General features: G+C 33.5%; 1 protein-coding gene across 1 annotated transcript in view; it reads left to right on the top strand.

The window, feature by feature from the left end:
- The window catches only part of SEMA3E (semaphorin 3E), a 137,119-nt gene that overhangs the window by 43,672 nt on the left and 68,064 nt on the right, over positions 1 to 25,383 (top strand). The window contains exon 2 of the mRNA XM_021384726.1: positions 21,946 to 22,106. Within this exon, the coding sequence (XP_021240401.1) occupies positions 21,946 to 22,106 (161 nt within the window). The remainder of the gene's footprint in view (positions 1 to 21,945; positions 22,107 to 25,383) is intronic.

Consider the following 25,383-nt stretch of genomic DNA (forward strand, 5'->3'; position numbering starts at 1 on the left):
GAATTACATGATTGAATTCTCAAGGGAAATGCTAGTCTAAATGTAAAGGAATATATACAGCAATGGTAGATCAGTATTTCTTTTGTTGTTCCCTTTCCATTTTGAGCAAGATTGCAAAAATTTAGTACCATGGAGAATTTAGTAAATGGAGATGATGAAAAATAAACAGTAGACTTAAAGATCACTGTATTATTTCAATTCTTAGTATTTTATTGTTTTAATTAATTCCATTTAGTTTTTTCTTTTTCTGGAAGAAGGGCCTGTCCTAAAGTATATTTAAGTAAATGACATAAATTCAAATGTAAGGTTCCAGAGTGCAGCAATTTTTCACTCTTCTGAAGCCCACTTCAGTGATGCAGAAATATGAATGCTGTAATACATGCAGACATTTTTGTTTTTCAAATTATATTTAATTTTCAAAGGAAGTTAGGTGCCAGAAAATTGATCAAAGTGATTCTCCAAAAGGACCTAGCCAGACTGAAAGAGATAGTACTTCCTTGACTGCCTAATGTATGTTTAAAATACTAGTAGGCTTTCAACTTCTAAATAATTCTGAAAAGTCATACCTTGCTCTGCATTTTCCAACCAAAACTGTGTTACTTAGTATAGAATATATGTATGTTAGAAATCAATATCTTATTAATTTAACTGAGTTAATAAGCTCTTTCTTAAGGTTTTATATTGTTAGTATTTGAAACATTATGTTTTATGCTTTGACACTACTCATGGAAATTTTGTTGCAGTGCTACATTTTTCACCACACTAGCGAACTGAATACGTGCATGTTGTTGAAGACAATAATATCTTGGAACTGATTTTCAGCCTAAATTAATAATGTCATCTTTGTACTTGAGATTAATTACTGTGGCTTTTTTATTTGTTCTAATCTTATCTGAACGTATTTATATGTGATTTAGTTATTAAGAACCTATTGAATGTAACATTTAAAAAAGAGTTGGGAAAGATTTAATATTCTCAAATGCTATGGATAAGTGAATAAAAAGATTTATATACAATATTCTTTAAAATTATATGTACATTAAAGTGGAAGCATATTCAAAGGATTATGCGTTTTCTGTAACCCTTAGGACTGAATATTTTACTGCAGATCAATGTACTAATAGGACTGGCTGTAAGTTATTAGTATTTTTAGCATTTGTGCTTATTCATGAATGGTAATATCAATCCATTCTTTTGCTTCTGGATGTGCATCATACACGGGAAGACTCTGGTGCAGAACATATATCACCCAGTTAGTATAAGAATTATTTGCAGTTCTTGAAGCATCAGATTTTTAGCCATCAACAGAAGAAAAGTGCATCAAGATAAGCAAATGACTTAATTTAAAATTAATCTTGCATTTTTTTTTTAGTATGAGCAAATTATTTCAGAATTATTTCAGAACAATTAGCTAAATGGACTTGTAGTACTGGAAAATATACCTGCAATCCTCTTGTGAAGCCAATTAACTCCTTTGTGTTACTTTGATGTGGTTTTGTAGTATAGATAGTTTAATTCTGGATTATGCAATTCAGCATGTCTAAATTACAGATTGGAAAATGTAGCACTGTGCCTACAGCAAAAAGTGAGTGAGAATATATTGGAATGGCAAGGCTGATTCTGTAGCAAATTTAAACTTCATTTCTTAAAGGAAGAAAGTTGGCTTTTTCAAACAAGATGATGATTTATCATGTAGTTGAAGTGAGAAGGCAAAGGTTACCAAAGACATGAAAACAAAACTTTTTCTTGCTTTAGTTGAGTAAGAGGTTGGCAGAGTTATACTGTTACGGTTTATAATCTAGGCTATTTTAATATATACAAAAATTGAAAAGCTTGAAACTGTAAATGTATTCATAATCATAGTAATCATCTGTAGATTATTCCTTAAACAGACATAGTGTATAGCTCCCTTTTCCCCCTAAAAATAGCCCCACATCCTTCCAGTGTGCTAAGTAGCATGTCTGAAGTTCTGCTCTAAAGCAGGGTTCCCCATCTTTGGGGAAATAACCCTAAAATGCAAGGGAGAACTGATAAGAAAAACATACCTTTAAATTCTATTCTTAGTTCCAGCGTAAGGCACAATTTCTCATAAATACAATTTACTCAAAAATTTAACATATTTTTCATGCAAGCCCACTATTCTCCTTAAGGATCATAACTTGTGCATATGTGCAACATCATATTCTTTAGGATTATATACTGACTGCAGAACGTGTGTTTTTACAGATTCCATACTTTAAGTTAATATTTCACATCTTTGTTGTGAACTAAGATGTTTCATTAAATATTAGAATATTTTCATGGAAAAAAATCTCTGATACAGATTTATTGGGGGCTGAACATGCCGTTAGAATGAGATTTGGATTAATTCAAATAGAATGAATTTCTTAATTTTGCATTCCATACTCTAGTGCTTTCCCAATTAGACAAGATTATTGTTGAGTTATATGTTCACTTTAAGTATGTCAAAGAAGATTCTAACTAGATTTTAATTAATAGATTACAGATATTCTTTTCTTAAAATCATTACAGATGGTAACTAAAGTTACCATTGGTAGTTAAGGCTACTGTAGTAAAATTATTTGTGCTCATTATTTCCCCTTGGCTTTGATTCAAGAAGTGAATATAATCCTACCACTCCCTCAGTCTCTAAGGTAAAGAATCAGGCCTTTCAGAACCAGACTTGTTATAGTACACATAAGAGATGCTTGGGACAAAAGAGGTTCTTGTTACTTATTTCTCTCACTGATGCTGAAATATATCAGTTAATTATTCTTTTCAGGAATATAATAGGCTTAAATAAATGATTTAATCTAAAGCAAACCAAGCAGGGATGGAATTAAGAAGCAGGAAAGTCTGTATTTAAAAAGTGGACTTAGAGCACAATTATCACTGAAAGATTGACCTGTGATCATCCCAAGCATTTACATTTTTATATGTTCTTCTTGGCAAATGTGAAAACTAGCACTCCAAATAATATCTGGGCATGGTTCAAGAAACAGGATGACAAAGCCCATTCTGAGTAGGGGGTTGGATGATGTTACATTGTTTGGAGATTAAGACAGGGGAACAGTTTAGCTTCATGGAGATATGCCACGTGCTCTCTGAGCCATAAAATGGTTTTATTTAGAAATACTTATGTAGCCAAAGAGACCATAGTCTTTCATACTAGCAGGGCCTATTGAACCACTAATGCTTCCCAAAGAAGAGGCATGAATAGTTTCATTGCTGTGCAGGTTGTCTTGTACATCAGCAATGGTTCTTTGCTATCAATGAATGATCTTATCTGAGAACAACAGTGGCTAAACACAGTTGAGATAATGTTTGCAAGTATCAAATATAATTCATTAGTTTTCTTCTATAATAAGATTGCTAATGCAAAGATGCTCAGTATGTACACCCTGTAGCACAAATTTATTTTAGTTAGTTCCCTGAAAAATTTCTCTTGGTTCGTTCATTTCCATTTCATTACTGAGTAGAATGCAGAATAGAAAAAACATGACTCAGAGTGACTTCCTTCCATACATTTTTGTTCAATATAATAAAATTTTTGCCAAGATTATGAAAATTGTATTTGTTTCCACCCTCTACAATTTATTATAGTTTCCTGCATTCATCAGTATGTGACAGAAATAACACCATTTAAGCATTTTGATCACATGAAAACATTTGTCAAGTTGACATTTTGGCTACTTTACAAATATGTATGAAGTCCATCAATACAGCATAAAAATATATAAATTAAAGATTTTTATGCCATTTTGAGATACATGATTAATAGGATATAGCCTAGTATGATTAATATGTGAATTCTTAGTATCTTGTACTTGACAGTCGTAGCTAGTTGCTTTCTTTATAGTCCTTCTTCTTATTTCACAGAATTTCATTTATACACAAAAGGGAATTAATCATCCTCTTTGCTAGTCATCTTTTTTCTCAGCCACCAAAAAGCCTTGGCTTTACGAGAAGTGTTTCCATTAAACACTCTTGCTGCTATATTTGGCTATTCCACCACATGCTCTCTCAGTTTTCCCTCTCTTTTCAAAGTTAGTTTTCACTCTACAATTTCCATGGTGCGTAATGTTAAGAAAGTATTTGAATATAAAAAGCCATTGCTAGTCAATTTTTTCCATTTCAAATGTAATGAAACCAATTTGAATTGACATTCACGTGCTAATGGTTCTTGTGCAAGAGAAAAAAAAAACACAACAAAATGAAAACAAAACAAAAAACCCAGACACAAATGAGCTTTAACAGTACTGGAACCCTATAGTTTCATTTGACAAACAATTTCTGTGTTCAGTGACAGATTTTATGGCTTGAGTATATGCCTGAAAGCAATAAAGAGTGAAGTGAGTTAAACTGCAAAGAATGAAAGTATTCATTAACGCAGAAGCTAGTGATCACCTTTTAACTAGTATTTTATTTCATTTCAACTGTGGATAATCTCAAGGAGGAAAAATGCTTACAGAGAAGTGCAAAAAAATAAAAACAAAAGACCTTGTAAAATCTTGTGAGCAACTCCGAAGCTCTCACTGAATTTTCTTCAACTTCTGACTTCCATTTGAGGTGAGGGCTTTTCAGTACAGAGCCTGTTCCTATTCCAGGTGCGTCAACACCAGCTCTGAAAGTCGTGCTCTTTGTGTGCTAATAACCACCTCTGGTGTTAACACATAGAACTAAGTGGAAATAGCCATGTGGTGTGCAAGGGGCCACAACAGTATAATAAATTATTGCAAAACAGCTAAGTTTTTTTCAAAATCTGTTATAAAACTGACCAGAGAAAATTGATACGTAGCTCACTAAGTAATTCAGGAGGAAAGAAGAGAGCTTTACAAAAATCATAAGCAAATTGTTTGTTTTAAGTTTCAAGAGGGAAGAAATTGAACACTTCATTGTTTTGGAGGAGCAACAACAGAGCATTTATAACTCTTAAACAAGTGTTTTAAAAATCTGTCACTGAAACTGTCTCTTAAAGTTGTGCCATTGTATCTATGAGAGAGGATAATTGTTAGAATAGTAGTTATTGCTCGCAGCATTAATAATCAATGCTTTTCCAGCAGTCAGTGTCTTCTTAGGACATGAAGAGTTTCAGTTTAGGTTATCTTCTTTTGCCTTATTTCTGTTGTCTTTTCAAAGGCAATTTTTCCCCTCCCTACCTTGAAGGTCAAAAGTTTTTATCTTTTGAAATTGTAGGTGGTAAGCAACATGCCAGCCTTAGGTCAGCTTCTACTTTCAAGGCAAAGTTTTAAATAATGTGGAATAGTTCTCACACAGAGCTTATTAGCTCTCCAAGTCTAAATAGCAGATTCCTATGTAGAAGTGCGGAAGGTTGTGTATACCTCTGTGTATATTTGGCACAGCAACCCCACTGTTGCCATAGAATTCATTGATCTTCTGCGCAGCGCTGCTAGTGTCCCTTGAACATACTTCTGCTACATATTCTGTCTTAAATAAACATTATCAAATATCTTTTTTTTAATGCTCTTTCTTCAAGAAATTCAGCAGAAAATATGCTATTCTCAGCAGCTCTGAATGTAAAACCTATTATAAATACAAGCTAACTTACTAACAATATAGAGTTCAGTGCCAAAATGTGAATATCAGTTTAAAGTGTTGATATTTTTCTCACTCTGAAATGCAGCTCAGGTACCACTCTCCACACGACATTCATTCCCTGTGCGCAAATAATTCAGCAAACCCAGCAAACCAAATAAGCTCTCATTGAAAGTAAGGCAAGAGACTTTACTGAAGATATGGCAGTGCATATTTCAATGCCATTATTGCATTTTTAATTGAAATTACTCTCCCCTTAACATGCCACATTTAACCTCTCAGTGAAATACTCCATGCAAGAGTTGTGAGACAGTCACACATTAAAGGTGTATAGTTAGGCACAAAGCCAAAGCTAAGTGCTCCTAGCTCCTGTAGAGAAAAATATCCTCTAAGGAATGCAAATATTTATATTCAAAAGGTATCCTTGAAAGCAAGTGATTCAGCCTTCAACAATGTCCAATTCTTCCAAAGAAGGAAGTGGATTATTTTACGGTGTTAATGAATGATTAACATTCTATTTCTATTGATTTGTATGCATGAGTAAATAAATAAATATGCAGTCTAGTAGCACAATATTTTCTTTCTTATAAGCTTATTTTCCTTATAAGCAAGGAAAGAGCATTATATTGATATTTAAAATACTTGAGTTTGACATTGTATTCCTACTAGATTATGCTAAAACTTGTGGTGCATACAGGTATGTGGCAACTATCCACCATTTTAAGAAATGATAAATAAAACAAAAAATAAATACCTATTCTGTTACCAGTGGTCGAAAGAACATGTAAACAGACAAAACAACTTTGGTTTGATAATTGAAATAATTTGTTAGATTATAGCCTGCTAGACAAGCTTCAATGCATCTCCAGCCTCTTATGTGTGAATTTTAGAAACTTTGTAGCAAACAGGAAAGCTTTCCAATTAGTAAGAACCTACATAAAGCCAGCATTGTTTTTATGTTAGCTCTATGTGTCATTTCTAATTGTGATTGAATAACAGAAATTCATGCTAAAACTAATTTTTTCTTTACAATAAGAAAGCTCTGTAGTGCAGAAAAAAATATAAACTTTTTTGGTTTACTATTTCACAGTCAAAGAGCATATCACTTACTGCACATTACTGCAACATTTCAAGCATTAAATTAAATTAAATTACAGACAATAGAAACAAGTAGTTTACAACTTTGGGAAATTAAAAAATGAGGCACATTAAGCAATGTATTTATTCCCAACAGAAATATTCCTGCTGACATAATAGGCTAGTAATAGTCTTAAAACATCATTTCATATCATACATTGATGTTTCAAAAGCACTCCTAAGTCAAGATAGGTATCTGTTTTTCAAACATGACATGCTGAAACCTGTCTTGGTTTTCTTGGATGTCTTGCCTTTCTTGTGCTATGGTTTAGGTAACTGTTATCACCCCCATTTTCCTGCCCTGCTACTATACAATGACTGAAGCATGCTTTATCCATCAGGGCTACAAATAAGAACAAATGATCCACATGTGTTAATATATTTTGTAGGCTTCCAACATTTATTACACCTGATTAATTTTATAACTAGAAGGAGAGATCAAACAGTGTGGAGATTGGACTTGTAATCTTTACTTTAAACACATGAATCTGTAACATCCAAAGAGAAAATTATATTGCTAGTTTAATGTCATTGGAGCTTACTACGGTCCTAAAAGAAAGGGCTGTAACCATTATTGGTTCATTTACATGCAGATTTATTAATTTATCTTGAATTTTTTTGGTAAATTATAAGTATTTTGGATTTTAATAGTTGGCATCATATCTTCTTGTTCCTAATGCTGGAAAATTCATTTATATTGGCAGATTACATAAATAAATCAGAAACAGAAATTTAATGTATCAAGGGCCAGATTTTACATAGATGTAAATAAGTGTATTTTATAAGTGTAATTTATGCCAATGGAAATAGGCCAAGTGAAATGAGTATTGTTCCTACATGACTGGTCCTCGGTTTCTGTTTCAGTATTACAAAAGTACTTGGAATTTATAATACTCTCTTTTGCACCATGATTGTGTCACCTTCTTTTGCAGCTGTGGTCTTTCACCGGTTGAGACTTAAACAGTATGGCACATTAGAAATTGAATCCATACATACCCATCTGTGGATTTGTTGTGCTACATTCTAATCACAAATATTTCTATCCCTTTTTTCTTATTTTCTTTTTTTTTTTTAAGACTTATTAGACTTCAAGAAGAAAATGTCATTACCCACATAGAGTTTGTAGCTTGAGGTGAAGTTCGGTGTTTATAACTGTGTGTTGAGTTCTATGACTGAAAGCCCAGGTTGTATGATACTGGAAGACAGATGAAGGTGATTAAGCTTAAATGAATCCAAATTTCATGGACCTCTTGTGCAATGAAACTTCTGAATGTTCATAGAAATATTCTGGAGATTTGTTCCACTTGTTTTTACATTTAAAACTCTCTGACATATGAATGTAAAAAGGAGATAAATGTAAAATAGGAGATAAATATTTAACACGAAAGGATTTCTTAGATGTCTGTAGTACTACTTTGTTGAAGCAGAGAATGGTATTTCAAGACTCATAATTTGCATTAGAGAGCTGATGCTTATATTTGTGATATAAATGCAAGTACCGGGGTACTTGGATTAGTGGAAGGGACAGCTACCTTGACAGTGTCAAGGCACCTCCACAAACACCATGTCTTCAAGAGTTCTAATTTCTGTACCAACAGCTTCCATATTGCATCATGTGTAAACACTTAACATAATAAAAAAACAACAGGTACACAGAGAAATTAAATCCTTCTAAAGGAGTTCCTTTCAGTTAATTACAATCATTACAACCTTTCAAAAAAAGGAAAAAAAAAAGTACAAGTACAAACTGACGGGTTCTTAAAGACCCTGATAGACAATAAAGACACCAGCCAAGTGAGATCTGAATGAATCACCAAAATGATTAATTCTATACGAAATAAATAAATAATTGTTTCCTATATATATTTACCTTTTTTTTTTTAAAGTTATTTAGATAATTATGATGGCTGTGGTCTAAAGAACTGTTAAACACAGAGAAAACAATTAATGTCAGCTGGCTTTAAAACTAGCATCAGGCAAGACTTGCATAGAGAATGTGTAATTATACATAAGCGTTGTGACAATTTTTAGTGATTAACTGTATTTTCTGTAGTGGTGTCATTGAGACTAGACTAGAAAAAAATAAACTACCACAGGAGAAAAAAATCAACAGGTTGCTACTTGCTTTTATTAAATTTACTTTTCCCAAATAATCTTTTGAAAATACAGATTATTATAGCTATTATATTTGTATTTCTATTATTAAATTGCTGATTCTACTTTCATTAACATGGCTTGAGATGACAAACAGCATCACTCATAAAATAAGACCTTTCTGTGAAATAACACACATACGTGTATATATACACACATATATATGCTCTCTATATGTGCATATAGACATACATATACCCATATGCACATTCTGTGTATCACAGAATATTTTCCTCATATGCCTATACAAAGAGATGGATATGAATATTCTTTTTAATCGTACTCTTATGCATAATTATTTTACCTGGAAAAGTGACATCTACAACTAATGACTTGGTATCAATATTCTGTGCATATAGAAAATTCTATTCTTTAGTGTAAATTGTATTATGGAACATAAAGATGGAAAAACAACCTGGAAAATGTCTAATTCTTTTCCAATTAGTGCATGTCCGTGGACTATGGAGTAGATTGTCAAGCATTTCCTTCCATCCTTGCCTAATTGGCTCATCTAATAACAGTTCCAGTGCTTCTCTTTGCAGATTATTCTGAAGCTAATAGACCTGTCAAATTATTTCTAAACTTATTGTTAAATTGCCAAATACAATTCCTTGGTTTGTCCTTGAATTTTTTTTTTCTTTTTGCTGTCTTTCCTCTTTATTTTTTTATTTTTCTTTCAAAAGCACGTATTTATAATTTTGTTGTGTTTTAACTTTATTTTCTATTGCTTCTGAAAGAGCAAAATGGAGGGAGAATATCTGGTAGTTATCTTATACTCAACTTGAAAAAGTGCATGTGATTATGAAACTTGGAGGAAGAACATTTTCATCTGGTTTTCTTGTGATACAAACTATTGTTGCCTATGTAGCCTCTTAGTGCCACCCATGCACTGGTGCCTAACAGTTGTTTATGCCACTCTTACATAGAGATATCTATCCTTCCAGAACAGAGCCTCCTGTAATCAGGAACTTTTAATATATATAGATCCTTCCAAAAGTAATGCCTCCTATTTATCTCCATAGAAACTACAACAGATACGAAGAGCACAATAACACTCTGATAGAGCAAATTCTCAGCTACAAAACACTATTTTTCAACTTAAGCATCATCATTAGAAATGCATTTCTGCCAGAAATTAACAAGAGCCTGCATGCTGCACTCATAAAAATCTGCGCCAGCAGAGGTGAACCACTGTTGTCTCCACTGCTGAAACGTGCCACTCACCACCTCACTGTGATCACACTCACTGTTTGGTCTCCATAAACATTCAGCAAATGTTGACAAATGTCAAGGGGTGCAATTTTTTCCATATGGAGGAATTCAATCACAGACATTTGCTTTATACTCACTTCCATGTCAGATACCATTTTGTCAGACTGCCCCTCTTCTGCCATCTGTTGCACAACAACAAAACTTAGTGGAATATTGTTGGGAAGGTTCAACCTCTACTGCTATACCATCAACATCCGCCTCTGATCTTGCAGGTCAACATAATAAAAAAGAGGCATTACTTTCGGAGCATCCCTCATGGATTGTACTTACTTTGTGGAATAAAGCTGGCATGAATAAACTAAATACATTGCATTTATATCTACACAAATATGCATTTGCTTACTCCTTTTTATCTTTTTCTATGAAGAAAGATGCCTTCAAAGGGAATAGTATAAAATCCTAGGAGGGTCCAAATAAAATAAAATGCTTCCAATTCTTTAATTCTTGAAGAGAAAAAATTCCCTTGAACTTCAAGTAAGTTTATACAGTAAGTGGCAGAACTACTTAACTGTAACATTTTCTTCTTAAGTATTAATGAAATATAATATAAACAATTAAATAGGTTTCAGTTAAATAATGTATGTTTAGGACTTACTCATTCCTAAGTGTACTTACTTATGACAGTGTGATAAATATATTATTCTATGACAAGCTATTTCATACAGTTTTGATGCTCATTTTACATATTTTCTATAGTATCAGGAATGGAGAATTGTATCCTGGAGTATAAATGCTGAGGCAGCATGCAGCATGTCCTCAGATAGTCCCATGCTCATAAATAATGCGCAGAATATAAGTTTCTGTTTATATTGCAACCCATTTAAATAAATTTCTGTTTGTATTGCAATATAAATTTCTGTTTATACCTCAAACAAAAACAATGCTGTCTGACTCACCTATAGTATGGTAGTTGGGATATGTAGGTCTAATACAATATCTTCAAAGTTTTCATACTTATATTGAATCTAATTTTGGAAGTAACCTCTATGCCTCAAAAAAATTGTCTTGAAAAATTAATGTGTAATTCTGCATAAGGTCTCTGAATGTTGTCTGCTACACCTTTTTTCTCTGTAACTCTCCATCTCATCATACCACTGTGAAAAATCCCTAGTAATTAAACTAATGAAACATTCTCTTTTCAAAAGCACTGCTTAGTTTTGGAGGCAGCCAAATTTTTTTAAAGATTCAAACTTTTGTAAAATGTATTACAGTATGTGCCATAAGGTATGCTTAAAATTGTTTTGGCTATGGATCTTGGGGTTTTTCGGTTGGTTAGTTGGGTTTTTTTGTTTAATTTTCTGGCTTTTTTTGCCTATGAAATAGTATTCTGAAAGTGTGGAAATGAAAGCAAGGGCTGCCTTCATTAGCTACTATTTTGGCAGATAAAAAAAGGATATTTACACATTTTAAATGAAGAGTTCTATTTTGTTCAAATAATATTTCATTTTGAAATTTTTGTTGGCTAAGATGAAACAGCTTTAATCAAAATAAAATATGCAAAATTATCAAAATAGTTCCATTAGGTCAATATGAAAATAGTTCCATATTTGAAGATTGTTTCCCATTTTGGCATTTTTCAAAGTCAATAAAAATTATTTCAGTGCCAGACAGGAATTTCGTCCCAGTTCTAATATCACATGTGTATTCTTCTCCCTTTTTTTCTGAAATCAAATTCTCATCACAGGATAGCAGTAGCCATGTCAGCCATCCATTGAACATGCACTCAAAATATGAAGTTTCCAATTGTTATATAAACTATCTGAATGATTTTGTAGATCAGAGGGTTAAAACCAAGCCCTGGGGAATTTGGTGAAATAAGAAATTATTTTTTCATTTTCCCGATCTTCATAATTGAAGCCTTTCCTTTTGCACTGTGTCTTCTATTTTTAATGCAAAGTCTTAGAAAAAAAGGATTGTGATGCATTGTGTTTTTGCAGTGCTGGGTAGGACATATAATCTATAGGTCACTCTGGATTCTGCACAATGTCAATAAAATTATTCCAATGCCAGTATACAAAAATGAATATGCATGTGTCAACCTCTCATTAATATTATATCTTTATACTATAAAAAGCAATAGTTCTTGTGAGAAATAAAGTTTATTAATAAAAATACTTCATTAACTTCGTAAAGTCAGCTAAAACAAGAAAAGACAGGTTGACCCTACAAACTCCAAAGTTAAGCACGAATGCCTAATCAAGCACCAAGATAAAGGTGAATTTCTAAAGGTACTGTGAAGAAGAAAAGAACGGAGGAAAACTCAATAAGTTTCTAGTACTTATACATGGCATGCAGCATGAATCAGGATAGGGTAATAGCAAGATCGTGTTCTCTTCTGAAGGACAAATGGCTTGTGATTATTTTATGGTTATAATCAGGTCAAATGAGGATGTAGAGATGTTACTTGTAATTTGGTCAGATTGTTTCTCAGCTTTACATGTAGATTTCTCTATAGTTTGACAGAGCTTTTATTGCCATTGGGTATTTTTCTAAAATATGAATATGAAGGGCTTAGGAGCTCAAAGTACATGTGAAATTCACTAGGAACAAATCTCTGACTCTGTTAGATGCTGTATAAAAATCATACCAAAATTTACTGTAAGAATTTACTGATGATTAATGAGAAAAGATATTGTTTACATCAAATGTACAATTAACTTCTAAATGAGTACTTGATTTTTCCCTCTGACTTGCAAAGTCTGCCAGTGGAGGAATAATGTGGGAAAAAAAGAATGGGGAATAGTTGCAAATATCTGTGAAAGTTTAAGGATAATATGCAGTGGTTCTCAGTATAATTTGTAATAGTTTTGAGGTCATTAATAGCTACCCAATGTTTACTTTTATTCTCTGGTTACAGTACTTAAGATCAACTCTGATGAGTTCTACTGGCTTAAAATCAAATGCAGAAATGTTACAGGTTTTCACTGCTAATATTTACAAAGTGTTATTGATTCTGAAAGCTTTTAAGTACCTTGCCCTAGTTATTCAAATAAAAATTTTCTCTGTCTCCTTCATCTAGGGCATTTAATTAATTTACAGTCAATTAGGCATTCTAGGGCAGAAAAAGTAGAGACAAAGATTTGTAAGGACAGTTGCTTCACTTTTCATTGCAAGGCTTACAATTACAAATGTTGACAAAGTACAGCATTTGTTCTTGTATAGAATGTATTTTATGGAAGAATTCACTTACATTTAACTGTCTGAAACTTCTTAAAATTTCTTATTATAAATCTTTACATTCTTTTAGAAAATAATTTTGAAGTGTCATTGGAATGCCTTTTTCTCTTGTTCTGATAAAAAAAGGCAGTGGGATAACATCATAAATGAGACATGAAACAAAACAAAAGTTGAATAAGATATTTCCCCCCCCTCCAATTCAGGACATTGAATTCTTTTATAAAAATTCATCTCAGAATAAAAGAAGATAATTAAATTAGGGTAACAAACAGACCTTTGATTTATTCAGTATTCATTCATATTCAAAGGTATTTTGGACATGAAAGGAAAAACATATTGAAATCATGGATAAGTTAGCACCAGATATCTCAAATTAGGTAGGCTTTCTGAAGAAACTATGTATAGTAGCTGAATACTTGACGCCTTTCTGTGAACTTAATCTTCTTTGGATAAGCTATTCTGATCAATTAAAGAGAACAGACTTTGTGGCAACAATATATTAATTTCCACAAAGCTCCATTCACTGATGCTTAGAGACACTGTGGTCAGTAAAACATGAGTTTATTTCACTGTATGTTGCAAATCTTTTTGAATTCACCTATGGAATATTATCTTAAAAGCTGCATCTGCTGAGAGTAATTGATTTGGCAGAAAAAAAAATAACTTGAAAGTTCCCTTTCATCCTTTTTGTTCTTTCCATGTCAATTTTCCCTCTTCTTTTTCTTGCTTTTCTTACAATGCTTCCTTTTGCCTCAATTCTTTTTTTATCATGTTGATGATTCCAGATAGTCTTATGGTATACTGTCAATCACATACCATCATGCCTAAGAGCATATGCCTCTGAAAATCACGAGATAGATCATTTTCACCCATATTTTCAAAGGAAATTCAATTTAACAGTCATTTTGAATGGTATAAAATACTGACTTCTGGCTTCTTCACTTTAAATGAAAGCACCAGATTCTCTTTCTGTCAAAACACTGGATCCCTCCATAGGAAGAATTCTACTCTTCCCAGATTGGTGTGGTAATAAGCTGTAATAAATGGTACACCTTAATAAATCAAGCCCTGAAGAGACTGGGCTGTCTGTATTTCATCAGAAGAGGGCTGTGATTATTTGAACCATATGTATCTGCTAAATCTCAAGAGTTTTATAAATCAATTCTTTCACTTGTTAACATTATTAAGATATTAAATATAATTCAGAGCATTTTATCTGAGCATAATGTAAAAAGAATGTATGTCGGTATGCTTTCTTTCTTAGACGTACTTTAACTGAAGTGAATAACATGCCCAAGGACTATTTCACAGGTGTTTGTGTTACCATTAGACTGGAATAATTTCATATGAAAAAGCTCTGATTTATATTTCTAATAGATTGTTTTTATAGAAAAATGTTTTTATTAAATGTTCTATCAGAAATTCTACATTTAAGAAAATTCTAATGATAGTAAAAATTATTATCTACATAATTACTATTTCTTATCACCAGCTCTCAGAATAACTTACTAAAGAGATAAAAATCATTGGGATTTGAAATCGCCAGAGAATTTTAGGCAGTCTCATTATACTGATCTAATATCATGTGAGTAAATATCTGCTCTACTATGGACAGAGATCTGGTGCCTTGGTGTTATGTCATTTTGCATAAGCAAGGAATATGGTTTAATATTTTCTATTACAACCACATTTTTAAAGTGTATTGGCAGAGAACACTTTTGGGATACATCTATATTTTCTGAGAAAAAATCACACTAGAAATAATAGGAGTATGTCATCATGACTGTAGAAAATTTATTTGAATACTTGCCAAAATTTGCTATCTAGAATAAAAATGATTTTTAAAAATGAATGAATCACCGCTATACAAACAATATCCAGTTATCTGGAAGTAATTATGAAATCTGTATAGTAAGCTTAATTTAAAATCTCTGAAAACAAATGCTAAATTCCAGTTCATTAAGAGCATGTTGTGAATGCATGAAAGCAATTATCCTTTGAATGCCATTTTAGCATTGGGATTATTACTTCTTTTTGAGATGATTCCTTGTCTGCTGTTTCTTGGATTTGGATAAAATACAGGAGGAAATCTATTAGCTGGATGCAATATCACAGCTATTTCATCTGTGGTTACCTAGGTTAAAGTCAGTGAATTTAACTGGGAAAATGATGAATGAGCTCTGGATTAGGCCTCATATCAGAAGCCATAGTAAGTTTACTGTTCACGTAATGAAAATAACAAAAAGATCCAAAATTTAGCAGGGTCACATATTTTACTGTCAGAGGACAAATAGCACAGCAAACTACACAACAGTTAACAGGTATTGTAAATGTATTAAATTGATTCACAAATAAGTTTTCTTTCAAGACAGTCTGTTAACTGGCTAAAATTACTGGGTAGGTTTGATTACTTACTAAAAATATCAAGATTTTACTATACTACATTAAATTTCTTCTAGATTAGAATGTGCTTCTGGAAAAATAGCCTAAATGTCATTAATCTAGCCCTCATGAAGACTATATGTGTATATTTTCAATTTGATGTACTGTTCCACTGGATACATTTCCAAAAATTACTAGAAATGTTATGAAATGCTGTCTAAGCATACGCTTTGTTTTTTAGGAGTATGTAGCATACCAACAGAATGTGTCTTGATAGATCTGTAATGGTTATATTTCTGTTTAGTAACTAAAACCAGATCAATTATAGTGTCAGTAACTGAATGTTTTGCCACTAGGGAACAAAAACTAAATATTTGCTAAATGTAACAGAGGAAAATACAATAGTGTGAAATGGAAATATCAAGGATCAGTACATGAGCTAACATGATTAGCTGTGTTAAAAGCTTTCAAATTTCACTGATTTTTTTCTGCCATAAGCTAAATAGATGTAGAAGAAACAGAAATATACATTATGATATATTACATCTTTTATTTATATTTTTTTCTGATAGTTTTTAAGAAAGAGACATGATTGTACTGCATACAGATCAAAAATATTCTAATCTGCCCAAACCATACCTTATAATTTCAGAAAATTTTGCCTCTTCAATTTAAATAAAGTCAAAAGCAGAGATCTTTAAAGGTGAGTGTTTGCTTTTCGCTATAATTAATCTCATCATTATATCCACACATTCTGAGAAAGCATCTAGAAAAGCACCAACCAATAACATTTTTCATGGACTTTGCTGTACCAGCTCACTTCATGAAGCCAATTACATACTCCAAATACAGCTAGATAGCCAAACTTCCCTGCTGTTAGGAGCAGAGGTTGAATCATATGCGAGTAGTTATGGACTAATGGCTTTCTGCTTGTCATTACTAGACTTTACTTTCTGTCTCCTGCCTTGCCAAGTTTCTGAGGCATCTTCCTGGCAGCCACAAGATAAAACCTCAAGCAGTGAAAGTTCATACTTCAGTCTCACTCACGGACTTTTAAGTTTACCTCCTACTAATTCACATTCCTTAAATGAGGCCCTGAAATATACCCATGTATTAAAAGTACAGTGGCAACTTCCACCATTAGTTTCAACATTCAAGATTTTTCAATTAGTTTGCTAGCTGCAATTAATCCTGCCTTTAAAGTTCTCAGCTCAGATTTTGCTAGCAAACCTCACAGAATTCATCTGCCTCTAGCCAGTTTACACTGTTCCTTTTCTAATGCTCACTCGTTCACCTGAGTTAGTGTCTCTCTCTGCTAAATGGTGACCATTGTCCTGACTCTGTAATCAGTTTTGAAATAACAGAGATAACTGATGACTGTGAGCACAGGAAAGTAAAAATTGCTAATGCATTAGCTCATCTTCAGTAGAATAGTTTTGAGATGAGTTTCCATCTCTATTTTTTCCCCAGGGAAGAACATTTCTGCCTCCTGTTAACAATTCCATGTGGAATATTGCCATTTAGAGGTTTTAACCTTGTCAGAATGATCCAACCACTTGTAAGATTATATTTTTGTCCTTGTGATGAATGACTCTTCAGAGTACTCTTGAATAGTAACCTACTTTAAAGTACTGGTGGTTTAAACTGAAGGATACTTGCATAGCCTGATCTTTCTATTAACTTGTGTTTCATAAACTGTGTTACAGATTTTTCAGGCTGTCTCCATATGTCTCCTATTTGTTTTTCCTCCTTTCTGTTTATATTCCTTTCTTGTTATATGCAAGCAGATTTTGGTTGTTATTAGCTATATAGTAAAAAGCTGAATTAACTAAAATTCAGTACAGATCACCAAATTCTTAAAAAATCTGTTCCGCTATAATGTTTATATTCGAGGACTATGGTGATCATTGGAAACATGAAATGTTATTCAGGTGTTCTTTGACTTATTTCAACTTTATATTTCTGGCCTTTTATAATATTGATGGGGACAATTGCTACCTCTTCCTGCAAAGCTGCACTGAGATGTCCACCTTATGTACTCAACAAGTTCAAAGTGCCAGACTCATTTGTCACTGCCCTGCATCTGGAAAACATCTTCACCGGAAGAATGTTCTGCAGAATTAAGTAGTGTGGGAGGTGATACTATATCTCTGTAGAATTTGAAAGGGGAACCAAAGATTTTTATGAGGGCAAAAAAGGGCAAGAGCAATTTTGCAGTTGTGGTGATGTAATGCTACAGAAAACAGAGCAGAGCAACAGCAACTTTTTTGCCCCCTGGAAAAAAGTATACATATATTTGAAAAGATATTAATCTGTATTCCACATCTAAAGCGATGTCTTCCTCACTAAGTTTTTAATTTCTGATAAAATGTTACCTTCTATACAAGGTAATTCACTATACTCTGGCTACTTTGAAGCAGTCACAAGTCTTTTTGCATTTAATGTCCTAATTATATTTTGGTTATCCATCACTTGTATTCAAAAAAATCTTGACAGAATAAAAATGGTGAAATCATTTTTTTAATTACTGTTTTGTCACCATTTTAGAAAGAATTATATACTAAAGATTAAAAATCAAAAAATCAGATATTACAAATATAACTAACATTGAGTGATAAATAACTAGACTCCACCTTCTCAAAGGGATATAATGTGAATATGTTCACTGAATTAGATTCGTACAGTACGAAGATCAGTCTGAATATTTGCCAGCAAGCACTGGCACACAGACAAGAAATCTGCAGGTTTATTCTTGTCATTTAAAGCAGGAAAGAACAAGATTTGTTCTTCACAGATATTGTAGTTCTTTTGTGGAACATAATCTAGCAGCCCTGACTTGCTTTAAGGCTCTCACTGTACGTGCACTGATTTACATGAATATGTAAATTTTGAAGCCATTATTTCTTTGTGAAGTAAAATATTACTTACATTTTAGGGGTGTGTTTTTACTTACAGTATAGAAGTTTTATATTAAAAGGGCAAAGCACTATAATGCAATAACTAAATAGCATTTTCTCAAGTGCATGGATGATTACACTGAGGCATCGTGAAGGTCCATTTTCACCAACTGATGGGTGTAGGAATGGTCTTTTCTTCTTTGTCCTCTGTGTCAAGCACTAACAATACATTCTCTCTTAAAAACTATTCTTCATTTCTTCACATAAGACCTTTATAGGGGAAGAGCTTTTTGTCACAGAAATCTATAGAATCTTAAGAAATTATAGGGTTTTTCTCAGCTGAAATCTTTAGTCGAGAGGACCTGGCCCTTTGCTAAATGAGTTTATATATTTTATCCATTATCTGTTTAATACAAAATGCATAGACCATTCTGAGCACTTGGGCCAGAACATCTTTCCCAGAAAAGAAATCTAACTACTAAATTATCACTCTCCTCCTGCTCACTCTGCCTGAGCCCAAAGATTTTGTTATACAGATTGAGCAGGAAATGGAGAAAGCATCCATCCTTCCCTGCCAATCTAGTAGCTAGTAGCTTGTGCTTTGTCCTCTTTATGGAAAGAGGAATATCTGGGTTTCAATGCATGCATCCATCCTTCCCTGCCAATCTAGTAGCTAGTAGCTTGTGCTTTGTCCTCTTTATGGAAAGAGGAATATCTGGGTTTCAATGAATTTCTAAGGTGATGGATTTAGTAACTAGAATATTTTTAAAATATCAGGCAGCATTATATTTTCCCTAGCCAGATTCTCAAAGAAAATAGCAGTAATATCTGATCTTATAAATGTGTTAGATGTGCTCAGCATAATTGCAGCTATTAAATCCTAGGATTAGTTAGAAAAACATTATCTTTTTGGCTCATGTTCAAATTTAGGCATGATCAAGGATGTGAATTGTTCAGCTGAAAGATGTGAGCATGACCAGAAGCCCAACTCTCATGAGCATAAGCTTCTTGAAAGTAACTGAGCGTAGATTTTAGGAAAAGTTGCTTTAAACGTAAGTGTTTCATTCCCAATTGTGCTTTGATTTCAGTGACTCAGAGTATCTCAGCACTGCAAAGTGCAAAGATCCACAAGCTATTCTCCTAGTTTTAAGAAGATTCTGTAATCTAGTATCTCAGATATCCTACAAAGTCCACAAATCTTAATATCCTTCAAAGGAGATATATAATACTAATACATTGGTGTTTTGGTAATCAAATTGCTCCCCAGGTCTCTCTGCTTTTTTTCCAGCCCTTCCATATGTCAGATCGACTTCTTTGCTGGTCTCAACACACACAGAAAAATCACACCAGTATAGCTTTGGTGCTTTGCTAGTAATATCTCTTTTTACAAGTTTGATCTTGAAAGGTGTTTGATATTCTCAGCAATCACTTAAGACAATTAAAGTTGTAGGTGTGGTTGGCTGTTTACACAATCAGGTAGAGGAATTCATAGTGCTTAGTATTCTTATTGAAAACAGGTGAATGATCTCTCTGAACTATGTCAAGAAATTTTGTCTCAGTTATGAAAAATTTGCCTTCAAGATAGCATGGAAGTAAGCAGAGAAAGCTACTAGCATGTACTTTTGTGGCTGGATATAACTAGAATTTTGAAATGTAATTATTTTTTTCTGGACAGACTTCAAAAGAAAATATACTGGATATTCTACAATTGTTTAAAAAATGGTTTTGTTTGGGACCAGCAGACAATTTCCAGTTCTGATTTTAGGCCACTTCTAGTTTGATAACAAGCAAGCAGTGCTCTGAAACAGCAGCCTTCTGGATTTGCTTGGCAAGAGAAGCACCATCTATGCATTGCTATGCAGTCTTGTACTAGATGTATCACTGCCAAGAATGGCCAGTATATTAAGTTTAGACAAATAAAACGTATTTTTTCTGTTTATTAAATCAGGACAAACTCACTCATGTACAAAGTGTTTTGACCCCTCCAGTTTAAAAAGTATTATGGAAAGCTTAAATATTAAAACTGTTCTCCACAAATATTTAATTATTTTTGAAGATAGCTTAGGAAAAAAGTCAGTTGTGAGGCTGAATGGCTCCTTTAAAAAAAATTTTATCATCTAGGGAAACCACTTTCAGAAACCAGTTGCTTTTGTCCTCTCCTAAACTGAACTTGGTCAACTACAACAAAACATACTTACCTAATTACTAAACTACTTCATCACAACACGCATAAATAATAATTTAAAATGAAAATGAGTTGGATGGTCTGTTGGATTGAATTCATATACTTAATGAACGCTAAATTTCTTATTAAAATTCTAAATTTTATATTAATATACCTATTGAATGTTAAATTTCTTTCAAGTAAGGATAGCTATGAGGATAAACTAAAAGGAATTTGGTAACTGTTATCAAGAGTGATTTTTGTTTCTTCGAAGTAAAATAATTAATCACAATATCCTATAACCGAGTTCCTTTCCTTCAGTCCCAGCTCTGCTGTTTCTGAGGCAGTCCTAGGGCAGTCTCTGTAATGACTTCTCTCGAGGTTTCCCAAAGCAAAATGATTCTCAGCGTCTTGGAACTGCTGCAAGCCAGATTGTGCCCTTCACCATCTGCTCAAGAGTGTAGAAGGACCCCGGTGCTTGCCTCTTTCTTTCTTCCCGGGGTCTGATTCCAAGTTTCTGCAACATTACACAGGATGAATTTCACCTTCTCTGTGGAAGTGACTTTAGCTTTGACCATGCACAGCTAAATCCCAGCTTGTCTTAACACATCAACATATTTCCTGACAAAATCAGTAATCACTTTTAAAATTATGAGTGTGCATTTTACTGACTTCGGACTCTTCTCACTGAATTTAGTGGCAATATTTTCCATGAACTAAGCCAAGACAGTGCTGGGATTAAAACTACCAATGGAATCCCCCAAAAATAAACAAAATCAGAACAACATTGTGTATGCAGTAAGCCTGCAGTTTGACATGCCTGAGTGAAATACAAGGATATAATTTCCAGCAATTTTCAATTTGCATCAGTTCATTCCTTTCTTCACATTTACAGTTAATGTCATAAGCAGTGTTTTTCCCTTTTCAGAAAATGTTTTGGAGGAAGCTTATTCTCTCCCATCCTCACCTCTTGATATATTGAGCACAAAGATTATGATGTGAAGATTCACATGCAAGTCTCCTAGAGAGCTGGCTCATTTTGAAAATTGTTCCCAGGTGTTTTGTGTCTCTTTCTTACTCAAAGATTATATGATTAGCATTTTAATGTCTCACAAATTCTTGTCTAGTTCCCTAGGAGGATATGAAAATGAAGCCATGATGCTAAGCTCTTTGGTATTTATCACGCACACTCTGATTGCATTTCAGAGCTCTGGGATTTAAACAGGACATCAGTCTTTCATAGCCCATTTGGATATCTTGGTCTTCATATAATGCTCCTGGATGAGTATCAAGAGCGACTGTTCGTGGGAGGAAGAGACCTCTTGTACTCCCTCAGTTTGGATCGAATCAGCAACAACTATCGAGAGGTGGAGTAAAAAGATGTATATGTTTGTCACTTTGTGTTATAATGCATAGGACAGAACATCAGAGTTTGCATGACTGGAAATCAGATAATGGTGTTCTTGTAGACGCTGACATTTTGTGTAAGAACTTTAATGTCATGTTTATCTGTAAGAAAAATACATCAGTTATCATTTCATTTCCAGGAATAACTCATAAGGGTCACTCTGGGCGAAGAGAGCTGGGGGACATTGAAAGTTATTTCTCACTATTTTTCAGCATGTGTACTAAAATTTAGAACATCACACAGCACTTTATATACACCTGATGTTTACATTTCTGATATGTAACTACAGAATGATCTTTCCCTTTTATTAGAGTAGTTTTTCTACAGCAACAAAGAAAAAAAAAAACATCAAACACATACACCCTCCCTCTCCTCCCCTCATCCCCTCAGAAAAGTACACAAACTATAAGAGTTATTTAAAAGCAACAAAAATCTTTCGATTATTTTCTACCCCTCTTTAGAAAATGCATCACTGGCTAAAAGCCAGTGCTGGTAAGTATTGACTGAAAATTTCATTTGAAGTCTACTCAGAGGTCTGTGAGAGAAGGGTGGTTCATGTCGTAGTCATACCAGTCAGCTTGGTACATCGTAGATACCACAGCTGATTGGCAAACTGGCTACTGAAGCAGAGAGACTTGAGTAAGAGTTGATGTGGGTCCTGGCTTCCTTCTGCACTTGGTAGCTAGGTCTGGAGGCATGTGGTGGCAAAGTGAGGTTGTCAGACCACCGCTCCTCCCACAGTCATCCTGACTAAGAATAAAAGATGCTTTAAAATACTTCAGTTTTCCTTGTTTTTAAAATTTCTTCCTTGTGTTTTGATCTATTTTTATTCATTCTCAAATGATTAAATGAATGAAACTGCAAGTAAATAAAGTACTTCTAGAGAAAGTTGACTTTTGTTGATTCTAGTACTGCAGTGATCACTAGACTTATGTATCAAATTCTTTTGTTTCTTCCTCCACTTGTAAGTGAATAACGTATTATCATGCCAACACCCTGTTCAGCTCTGCCCTAAGGGGCCTTCCTTATCTCTGTTTGCTCCATGATTGTGAAAGGACAATTTTTATCCTTTTTATAAACAGTTTAAGCAAGATGATCTTACACACAGAGAAATGGAAATACTCAGAGAGACCATCTGATAATTTATCTACATAAAATATATTAAACCAATACTTTTTAGCTCTTCAGAGAGCACTACTGCATACTGAACTGTGGTCCTGTACATTGAGGTATAAGTAAACTTTTCCATTTGATAAAAATTATACGCATCCTGTGACATGATATTAGAGGTCAGGGATATGAAGATATTTAAGAAGCAGTTGTTTTTATAAAATGAGCTTTTTTTCCCTTCTTTCCCATTTGGCAGTAAATCTGTATGAAGAAAGATGATAGGATTCAACATTTTATGCTTCTGTCCAACCACCATTGTCTCATCTGGATACACTCTTGAAATTCGTTGCTCTCTTTCTTGTTGTTTTTAGATAGAAGATCAGCTCTTTACTCTGAAACTATATTCTCTGTCTTGAGACCTGTGTGCAGGATATGACAAATTAGTAAAAGCTCTGCGTGCCTGCTTTTATGATGTGCAAAAGATGAGACACTGGAATAAATGGAGCTTGACCTTACACATTTGGAAACATGACCTCACTGGATCTCAACTTGTCATGCTCCTTCTCTCTTTTCCCAACGTTTACTCACCACAGATCTCATTCAGTGATAGCTAGGGAAAATTTAAGTGTCCCACTGCACTATCAGGAAAATTCTAGAATGAGACATTTATGTTATGTTATAGCTTAATTAATGAGATATGCTAGGGAAAGTTCTTGGGAAGAGACTGGTTGATTCATTATCATTTATCAAAATTTATATTAAGCTGCCTTTAGCTATGTGTTGGTTAGCCTTAGACCTTTTTTTTCCAACTGAAGACTTTAGTTTACTTAATCTAAGCCACCAGTTATAACCTAGCAAAAGTATAAGAAGGAGGCAAGTTTCTGGGTTTTATTCTCTCTCTTGGATACAAAAGGTATCTGTTTCAGAAATTGGTATCTTTGGGTAGATCTCATTGATCTTTTTTATTTTCTGCATTCTAGAAAGTAGCTGATGTGTTTTAATCCATTGCCATCATATTTTCAACAATTTGGAATATGGACATGCTCTCTAAAAACCAAACTAAACTCCACTCCCGGTCAGAAATCTCTCTGTTCTGCCATAAAATGACCCTGTAGTTCCTCAGATAGTTCTAGAAAGATTATTAGAAGTTCTCCAAAGGAAAACAACAAAATACTGAGTGGACATAAAATGCCTTTTCTTTGAGACTTATTGCCTGCCAAAATAATCCAGCATTTCCAGCAAACTCATCTTGCAATGAGTATGAGGCATGTATCCCATCAGTCTGCATTTAATAAACAGATTTAAGTTTCTTAAGGTTCAGCACAGTTCAACTGTCAAACATGAAGTACCACTCTGAAAGATAGATCAGAGCTTTATTCTTGTGTACTATTAATTGTTTGTGTATATGCCTACCAAAATTATATTAGGCACATATTATTCTGAGCACCATTAATATATATTAAAGAAAAGATTAGTACAAATGGAAAATATATCTCAGAGAAGAGAACTATTCCTGTTGCATTGTCTGGGAAATCTGGAGTTCTGAGTAGAGATCTCAACCATGGCATAGTCCTTCTAACTATCTCACTTCTTCACCTGTCATATTTCTTTTGCCTACTTTGTATTTGTTTTTATTTGTATTTGTCTGTATTCACTGTTTCTCTCTTTGCTTATGGTACACAGAAATTATCTTGCTTACAGTGTTTAGTATGTCTTACCATAAGCTTTTGAAACAAACATACTGTCTTTGGTTTCTAACACCCTAAGAACATCAGTGGCAAGACTGATGGAGACTATGAAATGTGGATATTAATATTTACAGAGAACTAAAGCCATACAAGTACTTGAAATCATGTGTAAAAGCAAATCTTCAGAGTTCTCTACGTGTGACTTTTGCTTTCTCTACAGATATAATTTCTTTTCACAACACTTTTATACATACACAAATTTTATACATATTCGGGATTTGAGCCAAAGTCTGGTAATGATGTAACACGCTGATAGAGAACTTTATTTGATATCTAGTGCCAATTTTAAAAAGTTAATTTTAATGATAACCAGAGCAGATCTTTGTTGACAGCAAATGAATCAATGCTGGTAGCTCACTGCCACTGATCTAACAGCTC

Source organism: Numida meleagris, chromosome 1, assembly GCF_002078875.1.
Source record: "Numida meleagris isolate 19003 breed g44 Domestic line chromosome 1, NumMel1.0, whole genome shotgun sequence".
In the NCBI taxonomy this organism is placed as follows: domain Eukaryota; kingdom Metazoa; phylum Chordata; class Aves; order Galliformes; family Numididae; genus Numida; species Numida meleagris.